Here is a 25,529-nt window from a genome sequence, read left to right on the forward strand (position 1 = left end):
GCCATGTGGTTAAAAATAATGCGCACGCGGACTATTTCTGGAAAGATACAAGAATCAAGGGTGGAGGAGACTATGCGCATATATGACCTATTTGAAAACCAGGTAAAGAACTGGGTACAGTTTTAAGTCAACATTTTATAACATTATTTTCCATTATTTTAATGGTAAATCTGTCAGTTCACTTATGATTCAATCTTAATGTCACAACTAGACTAACAGCAGTCTTTTCTAAATTCTATTACTTATACAACTGTATAAGGGAAAAAAAAAAGACTTACAAACTAACTTTTGGAATACAGCGCATGTGAAACTTGGGGCTCCCCGTTCTTGACAGTTGGTTCTCTTAGGCTCATCCTGACTTAAATACAGTTAGTACAGGGGTAAAGCTAAGCCTATGACCCACTGTCAAAACGCAAACTAGCAGTTTCCCATCAGTGGGCCTTGGTTGTAATCCCAGTTTCCCACCCATAGGGGTCAGACCTGTGCCTCCTTTTTTCATGTACTCATCCTGCCGTCCTGTCTCTATGCTCAGAAGGTATAGGACCTAATACTGCCTAGCGGTTCAGTATGGAGTCGTGGTTAAAAGTAGGGCCTTGCTCCCCCTGCTGGTTAAAGAAGAGCTGACTCTGCCCCTTGAGGGGCCAGCAACACAGAACAGGCAGGACAGGGAGGTGGGAAGAGACCAAGACACAGGTGCCCAGTGAGGTGCCCAGTGAGGTGCTGGATGAGAACAGCTGAGCAAACGAAAGCCTGGGCTAGAGCTGGTAGGGTTTTCCAAGGAGTCCTGGAAAAGAAGGAAGACCAGAGCTATCACCTCTAAGGGAAGCGAATGGGGGAGAAGGGAAGAGTGATTTTTAAGATGCGTAACTGTGGTTTATGTATATTTTGCAGGGTATATGAGGAATGAGAACCTGAGCAACTAATAATAATAATAATAGTAATAACAATAATAGGGCTTTGGAGCAGGATGTCTCGGTTTGAATCCTGGCCCTGCCACTCCCAGTGGTGTGACGCCAGGCCAATTACGAACCTCCCTCTGCTTGGGTTTTCTCAACTGTGAAACAGCGCTAGTATCACGACCCTTCTCTTAAGGTTGCTGTAAGGATGAAATGAGATGCTATATGAAAGGCACTCAGAACTCTGCCGGGCACGTAGTAAGAGCTCAATCAATGGTAGCTATTACCTGTCATTTAGAAGCCAAAGTTCTCTATTTCTGTAGCAGAGATAAATGCCCAAAAACATAATCTTATCGGACGAGTGAGAAACAAGCTGCAGAGATGCTTTTTGTGCTGGGCGGGGCAGAGGAGGGAGCATTCACTTCGTAGTGCCTCAGCACCGTATCCTGGGCTAACGTGCCTCTGGACAATGACGCATTCCCCTTCCCTAATCGGCTGGGGTGACGACTCACAGAACTCCACACAACCGGATCCTATACTTTGGGACCACACATTAATAAGGCTCTTGGGGAGAATCAGTAACAGTATGTAATAAAAAGTTGAACCATACATCATTAGAAAAGTATATTCTAACAGGCACCCACTTCCAGATAATCCTGATTCACTGGTAACAGAAAACCACCACCACCACCACCACAGCTCCAGGAGGTCCCGGCTCTGAAATCCCCTCCTTCAGGCGGTCAGAGAACAATGCCACGGCATCGGCTACTGGGCTCGGTTTTCCCCACATTTCAAATTGCACACACTCGATCTCCTTTTAAAGCTTTTGAACAAGCCCTGCCTGGGCTGAAATCTAGTGTACTTTGTGCTTTTACTCCTCCTCGTTCCATTTCTGCAGATTCTGGCAAATGCCTGGTGATGCCCAGGCCTTTAACAGTTTCTCGAGCTGGTCAAGGCCTGGTGTCTCTGGGCCTAGTCTTCAATTGTGTGCCAATCGAGATGCTGCAGCACAAGTACATGCCTCTCCCTATGCTCCCCCCATCTGGGAGAGGAAGGGCAAGGGCTGTTCAGTTCTTTCTAAAGATGGCTCGCCAACATAGCCATCTTTGTGAAATGCAAATGCTATCATCTTATTCGCATGCACCAAACCCTTCCGTGGGCCCCACTGCTTCCAGGGGACCACCCAGCTCCTTAGCTGGGTTCAAGCCCTCTGTGACTTGTGCCCTCTTTGGCCTCCACCTCTCTGCGCCCCTGGCCCACTCCTGGTCTCCCACTACAGCCCTGGCCTAGGATTCCCTTCATGCGCTCTCCCCGTCAGGCAGAGCTCAGTCCCTCCTTTTGGTCCTGTGAGGTGACACAGTGCCGGGCTCGCGCCTGGCGTGGCCCTTATCAGACTGCGCAGCTATTACCGTTGCACTTGCTCTGTCTCCCGCTGAGCAGGCCGCCCGCCTCCAGCCAGACCGCTCTAGCGACCCAGACGAGCGTGAAGCGAGGGACTCGGCCTCACTCCTTTTCACAGTTCCCGTGCTAAGCCAGGGTCTGGCAAACAGAAGTGAGGAACTCGATAAATGCTCACTAATCTTTAAAAAAATCCTATCTGGAAAATATCTAAAAGTTCTTGAGGTGACCCGAAACCACGCCCTCCCTCCCGTGTCAGCCCTGCCCCAAGGACCGATCTCAGGGGACACATTTAATATAGTGCCAGGAAGCCACCTTTGGTTTCTAGGACTAAAGAATGTGATCGTTCCACTTAAGGGTCACTTTGTATCAGCCAGAAATCATAGTTTCCCTTTTACTGCACCGCTGAGTGAAGGCATCAGGGAAACAAGAGTCCCTAAAGCAATTTGGCTGCGCCGGTCTCAAAGCATGCACCCAGCTGACTTTCGAGAAGATAAACACGGTTGGGTCCATTTTTCCCACCAGTGGGTGTTTCAGTTCTTTTCCTAATAGTTACAAAAACGGCTCATTCTCGATTTCTGTGCAGGTCAACGGAGTTGAAGTTCTCAGGTGAAAATATCGCAGGTCAACACTAGGGGACACTCTCGCCACAAAGCGTGGATCGCATTTTGAAGAAGGCTGCAAATTAAAACTTCTCTCCTTGGTGTCCTAAAGCTTTCAAAGAACTTCAAAAGAAAACTTCAAAAGAAAAACAAACTGCCTGGAAACCACAAACACTATGCATTTCGTTGAGAGAGTGAAAGTCAGAGATAACAAGAAAAAAAGCGGGGCATCTGAGTTAGTAAGAAGCTTAATGTTTCCTTAACTCCAGAAGTCTGGACGCACAGTACAGAGAACAGGAAGGAACCTGCCAGAAACTAAACAGCACTTGCTTTCCAAATGTGCCAACAAAATCCACAGAAAAGTCAAACGCATTCTGGTTAAATCTTTCTTTTAACATGCAAGAGTTTTTTTTCCCTTCTCTTAACTCTCAACAGGAAGTGATCCAAATGCCACACAAACAGAACGGAAACCCACGGCTATAAAAGACACTTGCCATAGAATGAAAAAACTTCTCCAAATGACTAATCTTTTTACACCATAAACCACAGCACTGCTCGGCTCTCACCATATGTGGAAACACACTGAGATTATAAAAATGACTCAACACGTACCTAAAACACAGATGACGAGACTGACGAGTCAACGCCTCGGCACCGATCACCCCTCGGACCTGCATGCAGGAGGCGGGCCACCTGGAAAGGTGCACCACCGCACACCAGCAGCCAACGCACCGCGTTTGACTGAGGCGCCGTGAGCAGCGGCGGCTCTACCTGGAGGCGAATGGGCAGTCCCGGGCCTACCTTCAGGGTCTTCACGGCCACCGTCAGGCTGTATTTCTTCCACACGCCTTCGTACACCTCCCCGTACTGGCCCCCGCCCAGTTTGTGCTTCATGGTGATGTCCGTGCGCTCCATCTCCCACTTGTCGTAGTTGGGGGACACGCCGTAGACGGTGGGCTTGTTGCGCTTGGGGGCTGGGTAATGGAGAGTGGTGATGAGCCCATCGGCCACCGTTGAGTGATGATGAACCAACTCGGCCAAAGTGTTGAAGCGGCTTTCTGAGGAGACGTAGAGCTGGGAAAAACAGGGACAGCCTTCAGCCCACGGAGCAGACGCGAACTCAGACAACCCCGGCACACCAGCTCTGCGGAGCCTTCCCATAATGCACAGCGAAAGCCCAGGGAGCGGCCCTCCACGCAGGACCCAGTGTCTGGAATCCACTGGCGTCGAGGACACCTGCTCTGACTGACTTGCTAAGGCGGGAAGATGCAGTAAAAGGCCTCAGGGCCTTCTGCAGCTGTCGCTCCCTCTGCCTGAAATCCTCCACCTCCCTAAGCCTCACATGCCTGGTCCTCTCACCATTGTGAGCCCAGTGAAAACGTCCACGAAGTCGCCCCTGACCACCCCACCGGAAGTCGTCACCCAGCACCAGTCACACCCTAACATCCATCTTACTTCTCCACATTTTACTTACCCCTGATAATCCCCGTATACTGGCTTGATCGCTGTCTCCATCTACCAGAATGTCAGCTTCATAAGAGCAGAGCCCTAAAGCTGTCTGTTTTTATCCTGTATCCCCAATGTCAAGAACAAGGAATGAGCACGTAATAGGTACCCGATAACAGCTGATTAAATTAGTGAAGAGTGGAGCTTATTAAATGTTTGCCCATTAGAAAAGAAAATCTTAAAGAATAATTATGCTTCTTATGCCTCTGCCAGGGGCTGCACCTGCCACCCTGGGCAACCTCACCAAGGCCACATTTGATGCCGTTTCTAAGACTTACAGCTACGTTACCCTCGACCTCTGGAAAGAGAGCGTGTTCACCAAGTCTCCCCATCAGGAATTCACTGGCCATCTTGTAAAGACCCACACCAGGGCTTCTTCCTGTGCAGAGGACCCAGGCTCCAGCTGTGGCCACCACATAATTTCATACAAGAAAAAAGTGAACTGAGCCTGTTAAAACATTATGTTTATTACTAAAACCTACCATTACCTATAATTATATGATTATCTAGAACTAAAGAGGATCACAGATGAATATCACTAAACAAAACACAAACCTCCTCATTCCCACTCCCTCAACTTGGGCCAAGTAAGAAGCATCAGAGGCCAAGACCTGCAAGGCCCAGCGGGATGCCCTATGGGCTGCTCTGGGCAGTGTCTCCGGGAACAGAGCGGGGGCCTGGAGGGCTGCACGATGGCCACCCAGGCGTTCCCACGGCCGGGAAGTCGGGAGAAGGGACTGCAGACACAAGCGCCTGAGTCTCTGGGATGCACGGCGGCGAGCACCTGTGCAGGGAGCACCTCCGCAAGGAGTGCTCGTCTGGACGCAAGTGAGGCAGGGAGGAGGGAAAGGAGCAGGTGACAGAGGAGAACAACGGGGAGGGTGACGGCTCTCTTTTCCTCTGTGTCAGTGGTGTGGTGAGGGAATGCTTCTGTGGCAAGAGCCATTCCACATTAACCACAGAGGACAGTGGGCTCCAGGCACATCATGGAATCTACTGGCTCACTCGGAGCAGCCGGCGATCGCTGAAGGGGGAGAGGATCCTAAACGCCACGACTAGGCGTCTGGAAGTCTTGCCCAAACTGCAAAGGATGTGGGAAGGGGAGTACCGATGTGGACCAGTGGTGACGCCTGGGGCAGGAAGGATAGAAGGGAACATCGGTCAGCTGTAGCTTAACATCTTATTACTTAAAACAAGGAAAAGCGGGGGGAAAGCTTGAAATGCATGGCAGGGCCAAGGCCTTGGCTGCTGGTTACAGCAGGTTCCACTATTCTGTTTGTAATATCAGATAATCGGAATATTTTAAAAGAGGGCAATAATAGCAAATATACAAGTTGCTTCCTTTATAACCTTCAAGAGGGTAAATAGGATTACTTAACAATTTTATTTTATTTTTTTGCTTGGGGAGATGACCTAAACAAATTTAAACTCAGGCAAGCTAATGGCAAACTCTGGCTTACAGGTTTATAATTTACAATCTTTTGGCAGCAGTCCTACTAAAATAAAATTCTGATCAGCCCAAGAATTGTCCAGAAAGACTCCATAGCTCTGGGGAACTTGTCCCTCTGCAAGATGGTGCCTCCAAATGGCAGGACCTTTCAGGACGAGGCAGCAGCTCACCAGGAGGCCCCACTCTTACACATGACAGCACTGAGGAAAAGCTCCGAGGTGACTGGCCTGGGGACATGCTATGCAGCATACTCAGGCCCCTGAACACTGGCACAAGAGTGCCACTGGGGGTGGCAGACAGTGTTACCGAGCCTGCCCTTGGCACACACAGCATTCTCATGTGTCAGTCGTGACTTAAGTGCAGTTCCCAAAGAGAACAGGGTGGGCCTCGGGGACAGCTCCTAAGCCCCATGCCTCTCTGGAAAAGTGTCAGTTGTCCAATTACTTCACTGCGGCCTGCAATGCTCTAAGCCCTCTCCTGAGTTGGCTGAGCCATTCCAAGAAAGCCCCTCGCCCCCGCCCCCGGAATCCGAACGCCCCTCAGCCTGGAACTCACTGGCACAGTACAGGGCAGGTCACCTGGGAGCGAGGCTCATGACTTATTTCTCCCCATCAGCTTGAAAGGAGTGCTCCCCACCTCGAAGACCACGCTCCCTCAGTCGCACAGAATGACCAAGCTCATGCAGAATCTGTTCTTGGTCTCATCTGATTCCCTCCCAGGCTCCCAGGTGAGAGATTTCAGTGATGGGAGGTTTCACCGAATGGGCAGACTTTATCCTTTTGAATAATTAAGTTTACAGACCCTATGACTTAGTTCATCTTTCAATATAAAATTTATACACCAAGCCTCTGTGGCTAAATATTAAAGCCACGCCCCTGAAACACACTGCACAGCCGTCTTCTAACGGTCAAGAAGGCAGCCTCTGTCTGATTAGTTCTAGGTTTTGAGCAGCACTTGCTAGTGAACACGGTCATCTTCACCAGGAATGCGTGGCACATTCAGAGAAGAACGTGAAATCAGCATTCTGAATGGCATGTCAGTATGCTGTGCATTCGTTCATATAAACACTCGGGGTGCTCAGCCAGGGCTGTGCCTTGTCTTAATTGTGCAGGAATCTGAAAGACAAGACTTGTCAAAGAAACTCCACAGAAATGGCTTGCCTCCTGACAGCCATACTCACAGACTTATCAGAGCTTGGACCCGTGCACCCTCCAGCTGCCTCAGACTCCGGAGACCCAATGTGCATGTACTGTTTACACGCTGCTCAGCTAGGAGCGTCATTCCAAGAGCATCTCATGTACCAGCAGAAAGGCAGTACTTAATAATTAAGCAGTAATTAATAATGCTCCCAGTCTCTTCCACAAGGGAATGTCAGCCATGTTTTGGTGGGCTTTTCACCGGGATGCCTGCACCTCCTGAACCACTGTCAGCGTGGGTAAATCTTAAAATCCAAGACGCTATATAAGGTTGGCCTTTCTTGCCACCTCTGCTAAAGCTTAAGCCCAAATTCCATTCCCGTCAACCCGAACCTGTCACTTCAGCAGACTGGAGGAAATAAATGTCAGCTAGGCATCTCTTTGAAGAAAAGGAAAGACTCTGTCGAGGCTGTCAGGAACTGCAGAACTTGACAGTGGCACCCCACAGAAGTAAATAAGGTGGAGGCACCAAAAAACACAGATGAACTGAGAGGGACTTAGGCAGCAGGGAGTAGGGTGGAGAAAAATCAGTCTTTAATTCTCCTATGTTGGCAGAGGATTACAAAGTTTGAGAAAGGATCAAAGAACCACCACCAAATCCCAGGGTATCTGATGATTTTTAGACTGTCAAGACTCCTAGGAAACAGCAATGGCTGTCTGGTGAGGCCCTTTCAAGAGTCCAGGTCCAAACTCCCCAGTCCCAGACTCTGGGCCCTGAGCTGGTGACCCTGGGCTGGCTGACTACCCAAAGCTCAGGGACATGGGGAAAGAGGTAAAGTAGAGCCAAGAGGGTGGGGACAGAAAGAAATCCTTTGGGGCCTCAGAGAAGACTCTTCTAAATTCGGTTGTTTTTTAAAGATTAGCTAATTTCAGAATAAGAATTCAATTTATTCAACCCTAGCCTGTCCCTCCTACCAACCTTAAATTTTCCCCTTAGAGACCCAACAAGGACTGCGTCAAAGCTCTGCTATGAGCAGCTTTCGTCAGTGCCGAGCCACAGACTCACGCATCTCTGTAGTACCTCCCATTCTGACACTGTTCTACTCATTCCAGGGACGCAACCCCACCCAACACTGGCTCCTCAGGTGTGGCCCTCGGAGAGGAGCCTCTGCAGACGGTCTGCCTGGTGACCCCATGCGACCAGAAGTCTCCAGATGCTCGGACAGCTGAAGGGAGGGTCTCTGCCAGGGAGGGGGAGGACAAGAGGCCTAGGATACTTCGAAGAGCTGCCCAGTGATAGGCAGTGACTGATCATATGAGGTCCCCATGCTCCACCTGGAGTGAGAGGAAGCTGGCTATTATATAAAAGGGCTGGCTTCCTCAATGGCTGACTCTCAAATTCTGCAAGTCATGCACCCCCCAACAGGCCTTGTTCTTTCCCTTTGAGCTGTCAAACTAGATCATGACTGCCTGCATGTTCCAAGGATGCCGATTAAACAACTCCAGAGAAAAGAGAGCACTACCCTATTCAGCACAAACCTCAGCTGATGACTAGTGCAGAATGGCTTGCCCTGGACAAACAGCACAGAGAAGAAACCTCCTCCCTCAGGGGCAGTGTCCTCAGGTGTCCTAAGTCACTAAATAGGCACCCTTGAGGTCTGAAGGCAAGGTTTGAAAGGGCTCACCACCCTAATACATCCTGCAGAAGGAAGGACCGAGCTCCAACCTAGCGTAAAAACAATGACCTGAAAAGCCAGCTGGTAAGGCTGATCGCTAGTCACACGTCAACGACAGACGACGTGGTCAGTCGTACAAACTATGGCACTGTGTAAAGACATCTGCAGTGATGGAAAGTGTCGATACTGACAATAGGACTTTGGCCAGAAAACCCTGACACATGGGGAAGAAATGCAACAGATAAGAACATTAAGTACACACACACACACACACACACACACACACACACACACACGCACGTTTGTGTGCACGTGCATTTGTATGGTATAAATGTGTGATGATAGTCATAAGAATGCTAAATAGAGGGAACTAGTCCTACCAGAAAATAAAACATATTATAAAGCTATACCAATTAAGTCTGGTATTGACATATGAATAGACTAATGAAAGACTACGGAGAGTAGATCGACAGACATAAATATATATGCAAATCTGGTGCATTTCAGATATGTAGGAAAAGATAAATTCAGTAAATGGCATAGGAATCACTCAAAATACGACACATGCGTATTAAACATTAATGCGATATCGGCTTTACCAACTAGTGACAGAGATGTTTTTACAAGTCTGATAGTATACTGCTGATGACAGTGAGGAAAAACACACACTCTTATATGCTGCTGGTGAGAAACACATCTGTACAATTTCTATAGAAGGCAATCGGGCAATATCTACACAAATTTTAATCACATATAACCTTCAATCAATTCTAGCAACTTATCTTGCATACTCTCCACTGTGCAAAAGAAGTATGTGAAGTGTACTTCCAAACTGCAGGGCATGACCCAGTAGGGGGTCTATGAAATAAATTTAGCGGATTATGACCACAATTAAAGAGAAACAACAGAATGGAATACAAAATATCAAAGTGCATTACATAAATTAAGAGTAAGTAGGGGTTTTACCTTTTGTTATTAGTGTATCTGGTGGTGATGTAAAAAAATTTTTTTTTTTTACAGCAGGTCAAGATTTTTTTTAAGAGTAGAAAGCCACCTCATAACATTATTTGTAACAGCATAAAACTGGAAACAACCTAAATGTCAACCAGCAGGGGACTGCTTAAATAAATAATGGGCCATCCGTGCTGTGCAGTCAGTAATAGGAATGAGGCAACTCTAAATGTGCTGCCATAAAACAATCTCCAAAACATATCATCAGGTGGGAAAAGCGAGATGCACAACAGTGTGCAGTATGCATCATTTGTGTTTTTTTAAAAACGTAAACATATATGCATCTGGTAATTCTGGAAGAAACTAGTTACAGTGGCTGCCTCTGGGCACGGAAGTAAATTAGGAGACAGAATTACTTTTCATTGTAATTCATTTTTTTAAACCATGTGCATGTATTACACGTTATTAAAAAATACATACACCATCTGGACCCACCCCGGCAAGCCACCTATCTACATCCTCAATGACGACACAGTGCAGTAGAGCAGACAGTGTGGTCGCAGCCTAGTTCCATCAATTTACTCACTGTCATCTTGGGCGAGAAATTTCATCCCTCTAAGCCTCATTTCCTTTCCTTACTGCAAAAATGCAGCTTATAGCAGAACCTGCCCCGAAGACTGACTGAGGTGGAGCTTTAAGTGAGATGAAGACTGAGAAATGCCCCAGCACACAGTAGGGGCAGTAACTATGCTCGTTCCTCCCCTCACTTCATGGATTCCTAAGGACTGCTGATATGATCACATTCATTTACAAAACTATACCTTGGGTTTGGAAATCTACAGGTATAATGTGATCCCATTTTTGTTTAAAAACTATGTACAGAGACACACACACAATTTTATCCACAGGAAGGCCATGTACCAGACTTATTTTGGTGAGGTGCTATTAAGGTGGCTTTTTGCTTTAAAAATACCCAACTATTATTGTCTGAATTTTATTCACTGAGGATAAATTACCATCGTAAGAGATCTTTTAAAAAGGAAGTGTCTTAGTGTAAGAGGTATGCACAAAACCCAACAGATATTCCCCCTCTCTTATGAAACTGCTGACAAGAGTCCAGCCAGACAATCAGAGAACCATACCAGCCCATGGACTTGCACTACCATGTGATGGGTCCTCAACAGAGGGTCTTTCATAAGGCTGATGGAATGATGTCGCCTGTTTACTTGAAAGCGTCTTCAAATGTGTTCCTGGTTAAGCCTTGCTGCAATAACTTATCAACCCAGCAGAGGGACCTCTGGCTTCTCCTAGCCAAAGACTGACCCCGTCCACCAGCTCCCGCGCCTGGGACCCCTACCTTGCCATCGGAAGCAGTGTTGATCCTGTAGTGGTACACCCTCCCTTCGTATCGCAGTGAGATGGACCTCTGCCCGGGGCTGCTCTCGCTCTCCCGCACCAAGAAGCTGCCGTTGATGCCACTGCTGAGCAGGTACTCGGCGGCGTTGCGGGACACCGGCCCGTGGTACCAGGAATGCTTCTCCAGACTGTTGACAGGAGTGATGTAGTTGCTTGGAACCCACCCCTGGCCATTCTTGGTTTGGGCTTCGCACCATTCCCCATTGTGATTGTAGCCTAAGACCCGGAGCTTTTCACCTGAGAAGAAAAGAACCAAATCAGACGCATCAGCTAAAAGGCTAATTCATTCATTCTCACTTATTTTTGCATGATTATTAAAACTTTCCAAATTCCTAAACATCTACTTCATTTTAATAAATCCACATAAATATATGTATTTATAAGTGTGTAAAAGTACATTTTACATAAAGCTCCCTACTTGTATTGAATGCACAGATAAATATATAACCTGTTTTTATAAACCTATTATGTTTATTCGAGTGCTCTATTTCTAATATAAGAAAGCTTTTTAGGGAAAAAAATACTTTTTCTTAAAGAAAGTGTTTTCAGTGTTCTAGGTGCCTTTATCAACATCAAATAAGGAAGCTCTGCTTTGCTGAGGATGACTGTACAGGAACTCTTTTCATGGAAAAGTGACTCTCTTACAGAGATGCTATTTAATATTTTGGATCTCTCTGCATCCCGAACTTTAAACCTGTTCTTTCAATCTGCAAAGGGGTCGACAGTCGAGCCACAGTGTCCCCTGATTTCTGTCTCTTGCAACCACCGCTAGCTGTCCACGCCCTTTTACCTTTAGTTATACTTAGAGTGTTGTCCCCACTGGCCACAAAATCATACAGTGCAACAAAAAGGTTGGGGTCATTTTCACTGGGACCAGCAAGAAGGTTTTCCTTGGAGTTCCAACGAGCCGCTTCGCTCAGACCCTGGGGCTCAAAGTCAGATGCTACTGGCCTTTGGAGGGCTTCTGGAAGAGAAATGAAAGAAACAGTAAGAAGAATTGAGGGGAAAATTAATTTTATCCACAGGAACAAAAAAAGTCCACGTTTCCAACATCATACATTCTTAATTTATTTCATTTCTTAACATCTGTACATATATGTATTAAAAAGGTCACTAAAAACATTGACTCTCCCTTTCTCAACTCTTGTGAGAAATACTAAGTATTTTCATTCCAAGGTGATAACTACTGTTCTCAAATAGTTTAAGCTTTTCAAATTTATTAATGCAAAATGAATTCAGTTAGAAATGGAAAAAGCCCATCTTTGTAAGTCTGCCATTGCTTATGTTATAATATGGAAGGAAAGTTTCTTGCTTTAAAACATTTTTAAATGTATCATATATTTTTAAATGTACGCATCTAATTTAAAATCCAATAGCACAGAAGAGTTTTTAATGAAAGACAAACATTTTCTATCCCACTCCTCTCTACACCCAGAGGCACCAGCCGTGTGTGTGTGTGTGTGTGTGTGTGTGTGTGCGCGCGCGTGCTCACTTCCATCTCTAAACATAAGCTGCGTGGGAGAACCCCTGCTCGGCCCTATCCCTCCATCCCTCCGCCTCCCTGTGCCATCCTCTACTGGTTACCTTTGTGTTTTCAGTATCAGACTTACGCCTGTATTTCTTGTTCTACCAGCTAGAGACAGCATCTCTCAACTATTGACTTCCTAAGATAAGGATGTTTACATCCTACACTTCCTTCCAGCTTTCCTCACTCTAGCTTACTCTCGAATATGGCCTTCTTTATACTTTCTTTCACCTTGTGAAAAGTGTTTCTTCTATTCTGTAATAAAATTTTTCATGTTCTGTCTATACATATATTCTTAAAGTTGAAAACCAATCAACATCCCTTATATTAGGAATGTGTGACTATTGTTCACTATAGGGTCAAACGGTTCATCATTTTTTTCTTGAAGTTTCTTCTTGTCGTCTTCTTGAATTATGCTCAAATTCTCTAGAATTTCTCCGTGATAATGACAAATGCGTACAAGGGTCCTCTGAAACCAGCAAATCTATTCCCAGTAGATCTTAACAATTGTAGGATATTATGGAGTGAAATTTGAATACTCGTTTAAGGCAACTACATTAAGAAATCAAACTTTTTTAAAAAGGGGAGAGGAGAAATTCTAATTTGAAAAGAATGGAACGATTTACCATATGCTTAAGCCAAACTCAAATGGTAACAAAACAAAATTGTTTTAATTTTCTCCCTTTATGGATTTAAAAGACTTCCCCCTCCCCCAAACATCTTTTCTTGGGCAATCACACCCATCTTGGGGATGGGCCCGATTCTTCAGTATTCACTTAAAAAATCAAAAGAAAACAAACAACCCACTGGAGGCACCTAAGATATCTGAGGGACTAAGCTAAACTTCTAGAAATGTAACTGGAGAATTTTCAGAAATGGACATTCTTTATAACACCTCTTTGGAATAAATCAGTAAAATATAAATAACGAAGGTCTTTCGATTCTAGTTTTTGTGCTACTACTGACTGAAGTAAACCTAGAGGAATTGTTTTTCTAAGAGAGTAAACTGCAAATTATGTCACTACTATACTTGGTCATTTCATCTCATGAATAATGGAGGCAAGGAAGAGGGTCTGGTAACAGCAACATTTCCTGGAATACGGAAAAGCTTTAGTGATGTGTCAGGCTCTAAAAGTATGTCTAGCGCCACTGTGATCGGGGATTGATCAATTAACCAAAAATAAATTATTATTTCTTTATTAAAATATGTGATTCCCCCACCTCCATCTGAAAGTTCGCTGGTCAGTTTTGACTAAAGGGCCAAGGACTGTCCTTTCGAGTGTGGGCACCTGATTAGGTTGGGTGGTGTCTTCTTCTGTAAGTCACACCTGTAATAGCTCATCTCACTTCTAGTTCAATTTCCTGAAGGTGGCGGGAAGATTCAGAGCCATTCGATATGTAATCCAGCGCAATCCCTTTCAATCGTTTATAAGTTGCCTGATCCGGTAGCAGTGTTTAAAAAATTACCTGCCCTCACTGAGTCTGTCTAAAGCATTTTCATTTGCATAGAAACAATTCTCTTTCACATTTGATTTCACTGGTTTCTTATTATCCAAGTAATAAAAACAGCGAGTAGTACTAAAATAAACAGATTTGGAAAGAAACACAACCGGCTCTTGATGTGGCCACGACTCAGTGGACCAAGGTGGAGTCCCTATCCCATGTGCCACGCCTCGGCACGAGGCACACATGTATCGCAAAGGAAGTGGAGCGCAGGTCAGTTTGGCAATTTAGTTAAGCGGAAGTCAGTCAAAAGAACTTCTTTTAAGTAATGTCATTATATTACTTAAAACTATTAGGCAAAGGATTCTCAACGTAAGAGAACCCTTGCATATCAAAAGAAAAAGACAAATCCTCCCACTTATGGAAAAAAAGAACCAAAACCAAGAATAAGCAATTCACAGAAAATTTAAATTATTATTAAACACAGAAAGCCTGTTAACTCTCTAGTAATCAAAGAAATGCAAATTATTCAACAAATTGACAGGTACATTTTCTTCAGTGTTCAGACTGAATGAAATGGGCACTCGCACAATGCTAGCTCATATGTGGTACAGAAACTGCTGTGACATTTAGGAGGGCAACTGGAAATAAGAACCTGGCCCTTTAAAAATTCTATAACCTTTGATCTACCTCTGGGAAGTTATCCTAAGAGACCCACACAATTGTACATGCTGGTTTTTGAATAACAGCACACGAAAAGAAAATACAAAAATGTTTATCAATACAAGATAAGCTATTTTGCGGTCTCATCCATAAAATAGAATATATTCATAAAGCCATTCGAAATAATTATTGGAAAAAATATCTAATGGCTTGGGAATATATTCACAGCAACTATCAATTTTATAAAAATCGAAAATAGTCCAAAAGTAACTGCTCTGAGATGTGAACAGCAGTTAACTCGGGGGGTGAGAATACGAACATGTAAAACATTCTTGATTCTTTTCTATATTTCGGAGTATTTCTCGCAATGAATGTGGATTTTTATAATCGGGAAACAATTACAAAAATAGAAAAACTGTTAGAAGCTGACACTTATATAATTGATAATTTAGCATGAAAAAGTTCCTGGGCGAGGAGGGGATCTTCTCAAGTCGTCCTGAAAAAGTATCTGTGCACTTCCCTCTGGTGTCCCCTCCTTGTGGCCACAGCATACAGCTCTGGCAGACCAGGCCCATACAGGAAATTAAACCTAAGTCATGAATACAGAAATGCTTTTCTTCTCAAATGCCATTTGACCTCTTCTATCAAACATTCTGCAGCATCTGGATTTGATCAAAGTTACATAATCAGGGGAAGTGGCCTGGAAAACACCTGGAATAGGCGGATCGCAGCTACTCGCCCACGGGTGACCATGGGAAAGTTTCAAGTATAGGTGAAAGAAGGGCTGGCTCTAACACGGAGGCGGATGCCGGGAATGTCATGTGCAGGGGTGAGGCCTCTTTCAGGAAGGAAAGGGCCTCCCACTGCTTTTTGATTCAACAGGACGTCAGGAAATCCAAGGCAGCCTCTCAATTTTCCTCTCCAGTTCTTGCTCCATTCCACAAATTAATGGCCAAAGCCCAAAGGGAAGTATTGCTCATGCATGCCTCTGGATCGAGACACTCAAGTGCAGCCACAGTCCAATCCCCAAACCTTCCAGTCAATTCCCAATCCAGGCTGATGTCAAAATTGACTCACGATGTATAAATGCCAAGTTCCTTGCTTCATTTCATAGCGAACTATGCTCGTCAACCTTAAAAATGATCACAGCTTACGAGGCCAAAGTTGCAGAATGTACTTCTATCTTCCTTGCATAATACGTGAACTTGCTGCCAGTCCCACTGTCAGGAAGTTAGACCCCCTAAAAAAGCCCAGTCTTCGTTAAAAAAAAGATGCCCCAAATAGCTCCCCTCTTCTGTTCTTCCAATGAATGGCTCTTTTGGCTATTGTTAAGTTTTGGGAAAGAAATTTTAGCATCTGCTATTATTCTTATATTTTTTTGGTGAACATTTTCTGCAGCATCCTGAGTCATATTTTAAATACATTTAAGAATTGTATCTTTTCAAAAGTGCCCTTCAGCCCGTGTAAAAACCCCACTGTTATTTCACCATACTGTTAATGAAAAGGTTTCCATCACCAACACAACTCAGGAGAAGTCAGTAATCAGCCAGGTAAGCACCAAGAATGGCGATATCTACAAAAGTGCCTCCAAACCGCTGAAATGCTATGGCTCCGACTACGAGAGTATCAAACGGTTTGAAAATGCCACGAGATTCACTGGGCCTGTGCGTGATTAACTTTAGACGGTATTCTAAGAAAATGGCTTGGGTCTTTAAAGTGCAATTTAGAGATCTTTTATACAAAATAATCCTTTCTTCAAATTGTGAGTCACTGACCCACAATGTTTACAGGAGATTCTCTGATACGGCGTATCTGGTCTAGACTTCCAGGAGCTGCTGCTGCTGCTGCTGCTGCAGAAGCCCCTGCAGGCAAACAGGAAGAGAAGGAAAGTGCTCTTGAACTCCAGGGGCTGGCGAGGCTACTTCACAGTCCCGGAGGGAGAGAAGACTTCAACTCCAGGAAAAACACCCTGGGAAGCTTCCCACCTTCCTGTTGACACTGGTGCCCAAGGCCGCGGTTCCCTCCGGGGTGCCCTCTGCAGTCTTTGCTGTCCACCACGGGCATTTCATGCCCACCATTTCAGGGCGGAGGAGGGGTGAGAGAGCAGGGTATGTCTGATGTGATAAACTTTACTTTTTGCTCACATTCAATTATTTAAACCCATGTTGCTTTATTCCTATTTCCTTTGTGGACTCTTCCCTATTATCCTCCAGTTCAAGGAATCTCTAATTTAAACATCTATAAAACAGATCCTTCAAAAAAGAGGGAAAGCTTCGTGTTTTATTTCATACTCTGTTCCAACTGATGAGATCATGCTCAGACTATTCTCAAGTCAGTTTGCAACAGTCTCACACAACTTTTTATAATATGAGCTTAGAGGAAAAGTATTATTTCCCACAATTTGGACTTGTTGAAAATCATTTTTATCTACATTCTACATGGTCCTTTATTTTGTAACTTACACCCGCACCCGGAGCATTTAAAATTATTTTAAACGCAAGTTTAGCTAAATACAGCTTCGGCATTAATTCACACTCTGAACAAAATCTTCCCGGCACCCCAAAACGCTGTGTCAGCTCTGGAGAGCAGCGGGAGGGCAAGAGGGTAACGATGCAAGGCATGGTCCCGTGGCCCCCGCTCCCTGTGGGGAAACAGAGTTAACGAACATCTGCACGGCCTCAAAGCGAAACTCCAACGGGAGACGAGCAAGGCCCTGCGGGTCGATTTCTGACAACACGGATGGACGCTGAGGGTGTCGAGGGCCAGGAGCTGCGAGGGGTCAGGTCAGCTCACTGGGGTTAGGAAGGAGGTGACCCTGAAGAAGACCGTACCCAGTAAGGGAAGTAGGATTCACAGGGATCCAAGGCCCCCTGACCCTCCCCGGCCACTGAGGGAGGGGTCTTCATCTCCACTGTGCCGTGGCCTCTCTCTGGTGATGCCTAGGGACTCCAGCTCAGAATAAAGCGTGTAAATGCATAAAATAAATACAAAGGATTGCAAAGGAAAACCACTGTACTGAACGAGTCCTCAAATCATTTTATAAAAATTGTGATACAGCACTTCCTTACTAACGCATTAAATAACAAGAGCCAGTTAGGTAACTACTGTCATTTCAAAGTAGTCATCAGTATAGAAGTAATATTCAAAACCGTTATATGGTATGAAAATATCTATCTGATTTCTCCTGGTGATAGTCACAAGTACTGCTAATATTACTGTGGTTTGTTACCTATGTTCTTAAAAAACAAACAAACAAACAAAACGAAATGCCAATCTTCAGTTAGAGGTTAGTGAGTGAAATAAAATTTTGGGATTTCCCATCCAAGGCCACAGGCCCCTGGACTCCAGCTCCGACCCAGGCTTCCAGGTTGTGAGCGCCTGCGCTGCAGATTCGGTTCTGCACAACCCAGTTTTCTGCCGGGGAGTGGGCCTACAAAGGAAGCTGCTATAAATTAGTGATTAGGCCAAATTATACAATTTCCTTTTTTAAATAATGCAGTTTTATTACGTTATATAGGCAGTAAGTAAAATAGGTTTCTACGGAAACCTTTAAAAAGTAAAAGTCTAAAAAATAAAGTCATTTAAATTAGCCCAAGGTTTAAATATTTGCCCCGGAATCTTTTAATATTATAATGTTCCTAGCAGGTCAATTTTAGAAAACAAAATTCTCCATTCCAACCTCTGTCCTATCAGCAGTTCAAACAGTAACCTTTCTGAAGATACACAGTCCCTGTACCCTCTCCCTCTACCAAAATGTGAAAAAATACGAGGAATTTTATATCCCTTCTAAGGTTGCAAAGAAGTTTACGATTACTGCAAATGGAGTATGAAGACCCATGTGAGACCCACCAACTTTAGGCCACTGTGTTGTTGTCCCCTCTCCCCCTCTCATCCCATTAAGTTCACACCCACATTCTGGCCCCATTTCCTGCTAAATCTCTGATCGGTCCTGTCCTTTCCGTGACCTACCACACCCTCGACTGGTTCCCCTTTGACTATGCCCCATTTCATTCCAACTTCACAGTCCCCAGAGGGGTCTTTCTAAAATGCAAATCTGACCAAGTCGCCTGCTAAAGTCCCACCTAGATGGCTGCTGGCCAAGAGGCAGAAGACAGGAGGCAGCCATGTCAGTCGTCAGTCACCGCTTACCAGCAGAGTCGCCTGTGTCGACGTAAGGAACGTGTGCCTTCCAGGGACTGGGCGGTTTGCAGATGACACAGGAGACTCTGCTCCTAGCATGTAACACACTCTCAAAGAACGGCTGGGGTTGTCATTAGCACCCTAACTGGAGGAGAATCCTGAGCTCCTGAAGCAGACACACGAGGCCCTTCAGGGTCTGCTCTGGGACTGTCTTCTCCCATGACCCCAACTTTTCACCACAGCCTCTCCAAATGCCTTGCAGCACCCCCGTGCAAACCCCGTTGCTGCCTCATCTGTGTGCACCTCGACACGTGCCACTCTCTCCCCTAGGACCCACCCTCCTAACCTCACTACCTCTAGCAAACCTCTGACTGCTCCTTCCTCTTCCCTGCTGCTTCACCCCCAATTATTTCCCCTTCACCTCTTGAGGGTATTTGGTGTCTGTTCCTATTTACCGCCCTATGACACATGGTAAGAAACCTGCTCACTCGTGCCTTGGGGTCCAATAAGCCTGGGTTCGGGGGTGGACAAACCTTGTTCACATCTGGAAGATGTTCATTTCTGAGCCTGAGTGTCTCAAGTGCACAACGGGGCCAGAGCAGGACGGACCCGGCCGGGCTGTCGGGAGGGCTGAACACACAGTGGATGTAGAGAATTTTTGTACGGATGTCAGGTGCGGTGTGCTTGGCTCTGGGGCGCTGCAGAGACTACAGAACAATCACTTCTTCTCTTACTGTCACCATAATAATGTAAGCTCCTTTTGGGCAGAGACCAGCGTTCCTATCACAGTCTGCAGCACGTGCCCCATGTAGTGTGGGACACACGGCACTGCTCCGTGTTCATTAAAACGAACTCCTAACGCCCTGCGGTTGTCTGTAGCAACAGGGTAAAATATTAAGTCATGACTGAAGAGTGCACCTTGATTATCTGCTAACCTGTGACAGCAGAGAGCAGAAATGACAGACAGTAGAAACGAAAAGCAAATGCAACCTTCATGAAGGTCTAGGAAGTGCAATCATTGATTTTAATGGCAGGTAAAGCATGGCCAAGATCCTAAAACAAGGTGGAACACAGAAGTACATTTCTCTGCACTTTCAAAAGAAACAGGATTTGTTAGTCTCTTAAGAGGCAGACAGACAGCATGGTGAGCACCCCATGCCTCCATGTACTTTTTGTCTGCGGGGGAGAAAAAGTTCCATGAAGCCCCGCACTGGCCCAGATTCAAACTGTCCACAGTGAGCATCCTAACCAGAAAAGTATTTTTCTTCTGTCACAGGCCATTTGCAACAGATTGAAAGCCCCCTGCACTCGCCACCGCGTGCCAGGCCTGGGATGGTTGGAAAGCATTCATTTCACATTTCCTGTTCTCCTTTAAAGCGTCATCAAGGACTCCGGGGTCAGTGGAGACCTGAGTCACTGAAGTGAAGGGGCTGGCTACTCAATGGCAGACGATCCCCCCGGAACATCTCAGCCATTATAATTTCTACTGCCGACCTGAGTAATTGAACGTGACCAAAAAAAAGGTATTTTGGCTCCAAAAGCAATGGCTAGTTCTATTTGCGGCCTGCCTTTAGATTCGATTTTAAGGTATCAGATATACGATGCTATTTATTAGCTAAATTTGAGAACTGGTAAGATTGATAAGGATTAGGTCTCTAAAGAGAATTTAAGAGTACTGAGGTGAAAGTTTATTCAACGGCATGTGACAGAATAGTAGCTAATACTTCTGGAGCCTGAGTTCTAGCACGGTGCCAGGCGCTTTGCCTGCTCTAGCCCCCAGACCCACTGAGGAGACTCTGTCCACTGCACCAGAGGAGCGAAACGGAGGCAGAGGTGAGGTACGCCTCTGCCAGGCAGCTGCCCGTTCCTGTCTCTCAGTCGCTTGCACTTCTCTCTCGTGATCTCGCTCTTCCTCTCTCCCCTCTGGCCATCCTCCCTCTGTCCCTGGCCCCTGTCCTCCTCCTCTCATCTTTTCCCTTTCCTGTCTCACCCTGTCTGTCTGTCTTTGTCTTCAGGTCTGTGTGTATCTCCCCTGTGTGTGTCTCTTTCCTCCCTAACTCCCACCTGGGGCTCAGTCTCCCTCATCTGTCTTCCCTATCGCCACCACCAACACAGAGTATAACAAAGTTCCTACGATGTGGGCTAAGAAAGAAGGATTTGAAAACCAATTCTGCAGAACTCTCATTATCTGAGGACGAAGTGAGACTCTCAAAAGTCCGTAAGTAGCGAAGTTATTCTTCCAAATGGCTTTGGAACTATAACTTCCCTAGGCAAGGAAACAAGATTGACCATAGGTGATAATTATTAAAGCTGGGTGATGAGTACAAGGGCGTTCATTATGCTACCTGCTTTCATCGTAGGTTTAAAATTTTCCATTTAAAAAAAAAAAAAAGACTATTTTATAAATCCTTCTTCTGTGTTTATGATCCACCATTACAGAGGAAAAGTTAAATTCTTCCAATGTCCCATTTGATCTTTAGTTTGTGTTTTATATATATATATTTATTTTTTCCTGGTTTTATTGAGCTGTAATTGACATATGACAATGTATAAGTTTAAGGTATACGATATAATCATTTATGTATATATTGCAAAATGATTATCATAAGTTAACATCTATCATCTATCACCAGTTACACTTTTTTTCCTGTGAGGAAAACCTTTAAGATTTACTCTCTTTGCAACCTTCAAATATACAGTACAGTATTGTTAACTATAATCAACACGTTGTACGATATTGTTATCTGTTTTAAAAACCTATCCATCGATAATTTCTCCTGTTTCTATTTTGGATCAGTGATTACACTGGCAACATTAACGCTTGATCTTACAACAAGGTAATAAGTAGTATGAGAGTTTCAGTTTCACATGTTTGGAGCTGTGCACATACTGCCTCTGGAGAGAAGAAGATGCCAACCATAAGCCAATGGAAGTTTTTTCTTCCACAATTAAAATAGTCGCCATGGGAATAAGAGAGGGTTAGAGGACAAAGAGATACTTTTCCTTAAGACCAAGGACAGGAAATATTAATTATGTGCATCAAAGCGAACTTGGAAACAAATTGTTTTGTTAACACCAAGAGAAACTATGACCGAGCTCAGCTCAATTCCATCATCACTTCAACCATGAGAGAGAGAAACTGGCAACGCCAACATTTCAGACTAAGTGTTTAAAATAACAATGGCTAATATATGCTAACACCTTGCTCTGTGCTAAACAATTAAAACATCTCGTGTGAATCTTCCAACTCGACAAGGCACAGACTACTACGAGCCTTATTTTAGAGCTGAGAACACCAAGGCTCAGGGAGCAACGTGCCCAAGGTCACTCGGCAGCATGGATGGCATCTGGGTCCAGGCTGGCCTGCTGCAGAGCTGCACGCCTCCCATGAGAATGGGACCTTAGCAATTCCCCAGCCATAAAGCTCTCTGGACTTGAGGACATTTCAACTTTCACTTGAATCATCTCATAAGTCCTCAAAACAATCCTCTAAGGTGGGCTGGACCAAGGATGTTTGTTGTCTCAGAGGTAGGGGAACAGAAAAGCTGAGAGATTATCAGACAGAAACCCCAATCTCCTGACTCTAAATTCAAAAGTATTTCCAACTAAAGCGAACGGGGCCCTCCCTCCTCTTCTCTGAAAGGCTCACAGTGCTGCTATGAAAACTGAGGATGGCTATGATGTGCTTAGGGCCACGGCCTGCTGCATCACAAATCCTCGAAAATTTTAATGACAACCCCAAATGAAAAGGATTGGTTTTCTATTAAGTTACAGAAAGAGCCTCAGATTTTCTTTGTAACTAAACAAGAGAAGTATCTGATGACGTCAGGAGAGAGTATTTAGAAAGAGAGCATATGCTTCTCTGAAGCAATTCTGAAAGTGCATCTGTGTGGCTGGCAGCACGTAAAGCATCCTCCTGAAAGTTAACTGCTGAAAAGAAGCGTTTAAAAGTGGGCCCTTAAAATAAATTTTGAAAGTTCAAGAAGAGTTCACGTCTCGGACATTAGTTTTTATCCCGCAGTACGGAACTTACATGTCCACGTACACCTGTGTTTGTATCTGCATACGTTGTACACATGAACAAATAAAAGCAAACTAGAAAAAAATGAATTAAAATGGCCAATGTTTATGTTTTCTCTCACATCTCTAGGGGAAGCAACAATTGGAAAATTCAGTGTTTGAAGGAGATGGAAGACTGTAAAGCTAAATGTGACCGTGGTAAACAGCAGCTACTGCTATAAACATACATCTTCGCAAAGCTGAAGCACAAAATTCAAATGCTATAAATGCTTATATATACGTAAAATATTTCTAAAAAACTCCTGAGTGCCTCTGGGTAGGGAAACTACCCAGGAGAATTACTTTTCACTAAATAAATATCCTTTAATTTTTTTTTTTTTTTTTTACCACGTACAACTATGTTAACATACACTTTTAAAATTTTAACTGTATAGCTAAAGGTAATCATATTTATCAGCATTAGGTTTCCAGAAGAGAAAAGATGATGGCCCTTATTTCAGGCATTAGTTAGTGTTTCTGAAGATACCATTTTAACATTCACAGAGTTGCAAAGGAGATAAACAGTCACAGTCTGGAAAGCATAGAGTGGCTAAAGCTGGGCTCTCTGGAGCCACAGACAGCGTGGGTTCAAATCCCAGCTCCACCACTTCCTATCTCTGTCGCCTTAGACCAATTTCCTAATCTTTGGTGCCTTAGTTTCCTCATCTACAAAATGGAAATGACCACAGGGCCATCATAAGAACTAAGCAAATGAAGTCATAGGATGCTGTAACAGTGCTTGGCACACAGGAAGCATTCAGAATTGCTTTGATAACTAGGCCTGAGTGGTAAGTAGATGCATGATCACAGTTGCATTTATAGTTGAACCTTCTTTGATAGAATGAAAAACCTGACCATATTTAATTCTCTCCATAACTTGTGATGACTGGGCCCCAGTGGGTGTCAATAAAACACTGACTGATTGATTTAGGATGTCAGTAAAAATGAAATGGCTAGATTACTTATCCAGATGTTGGCAATTGTTTTTCCCAAGAGACTACGCGCATCCAGTCTTTAAGATAAACGGTCACTGAGGTTTCTTAAATTCTCTTAATTACAAACCAATAATTTCATTTATTTTCTCCAATTAAATATAACAACAAAATCGAGAAAACTACAGTGATACCTTCCTTGATGACATCTTAACCCAAGGCAGTCTGCTGTACCAGAATCTTTCCTTTTTTTTGAGACATGAGAACCAACATTATTTCAAGACATGTTACAATAGACTTTAGATTTCCTCCTTCTATACAATAATTAAATCAGTCAGGTATGCACTAAACAAAACAAAACAAAACAATGTCACAGCTTTGCTGTGACCTAAGCTTTCCTCCAGTTCTGCAGTTAGGAAAGGCCATCATCTCCCCGGCCTTAGGCACCCATCTGCAGAACTGAGCGGTAATGCCTCATGCTAACTCTTTACAGATGGTAATGCGAGTGTGTTCAGAATTTTGAGTGACTTGGAAAACAAGCCACGTATTAACTGAAGATGATTTTGGTTGCTCAGATGCCAACTTGTAGGGGACAAATAAACCATCTCCGTCGCTCAAATGCTAGATTGTGTGAGGCTGCTCCATCTGGACAAGCCTTTTCCGAGGCCCCTAATCCCAGAGAGGGAAAGGGATGGATGTCCACATACTGTGGCAAGAAGGGCCCGTGGGTTTCACGTGTATCACTGGTGTTTACGGTTTGAGTTGCACATGTGACTCCAGGCAGGCCCTCAAGTCAAAAAGTTGGAAGGAAAAAAAAGTTTAGACAATTAATGAGGCCTCTGTTTATTTCTCTATTTTAAAAAGAAAAACATCACAATTTCATGGCACTACAGCAGAAATCCTAATTGTTCTAAAATGAGCTTTACATTTCTATTCCTATTTTAAGTCCTCAATGAAAATGATGGCGAAATACAAACAGGATTACATCTTTTAAGTCCGCTTAGCCTTTTCTGCTGAAAGTAACAGTCTGGGATGACCAGTCCTCAAATCAGATCCATTTCAGATCCATCTTTAAGCTTCAAAATGACGACCACTCATCATCCTCAAGTCACTTTTTTCTCAGCCGTCACCTCACCAGTACAGAAAACGAAAGACAAATGAGAGGAAAGAGCGAACTGGGATTATCTAAGGAGAGCAGGACGGAAAGAAGGCAAAAGTGAACCGCTTCTGGCTCCGATTCAGTAGAGAAACCTAACGTGCGGTCCCTCCCCCACCCCAGTACTCTGAACCCATTCAAAACCCTTCTCAAAATCTGGTGTAATTTCTCTGTTCTCTACTGAAAAGAGAGAAAATGCCTAAGACCTCTTCGTGGTCCGTAGGGTAGTATGGGGTGGGGGTGGGGGTGGGGGAGTGGAAAGATCACTTGAAATTCTGTACCCATAAATGGTAGAGCCGTGTTCCCTTTGTACACGATACTTAATGAAAATCATCTGTTTCACAAACACGGGTCGACCTTTTTGACACATAATTCCCACTTAACGGTGGAAATTCCACAACGTGGGCTGACCAGGCTGTTCAGGCCTGTGGAGTTCGCTTTCTCAAACTTTCTCGGGCGAAGCCCCGCAGTTGGGGCCCCTCGACACCACCGACCAACCCGACGCGGGCTCTCCCGGGGTTAGCGGCGCGGGCCCGGAGCCCTGCACCCCCACCCCCACTCCTCCACCCCCGCTCGGCCG

General features: G+C 44.7%; 1 protein-coding gene across 1 annotated transcript in view; it reads right to left on the bottom strand.

The window, feature by feature from the left end:
* ABL1 (ABL proto-oncogene 1, non-receptor tyrosine kinase) overlaps positions 1-25,529 on the bottom strand; it is a 117,562-nt gene that overhangs the window by 16,421 nt on the left and 75,612 nt on the right. Inside the window, exons 2-4 of the mRNA XM_011370039.2 lie at positions 11,822-11,995; positions 10,973-11,268; positions 3,698-3,970 (exon numbers count right to left, since the gene is read on the bottom strand). Coding sequence (XP_011368341.1) covers positions 3,698-3,970; positions 10,973-11,268; positions 11,822-11,995 — 743 coding nt within the window. The remainder of the gene's footprint in view (positions 1-3,697; positions 3,971-10,972; positions 11,269-11,821; positions 11,996-25,529) is intronic.

This window comes from Pteropus vampyrus, unplaced genomic scaffold, assembly GCF_000151845.1.
Source record: "Pteropus vampyrus isolate Shadow unplaced genomic scaffold, Pvam_2.0 Scaffold158, whole genome shotgun sequence".
Taxonomy (NCBI): Eukaryota; Metazoa; Chordata; class Mammalia; order Chiroptera; family Pteropodidae; genus Pteropus; species Pteropus vampyrus.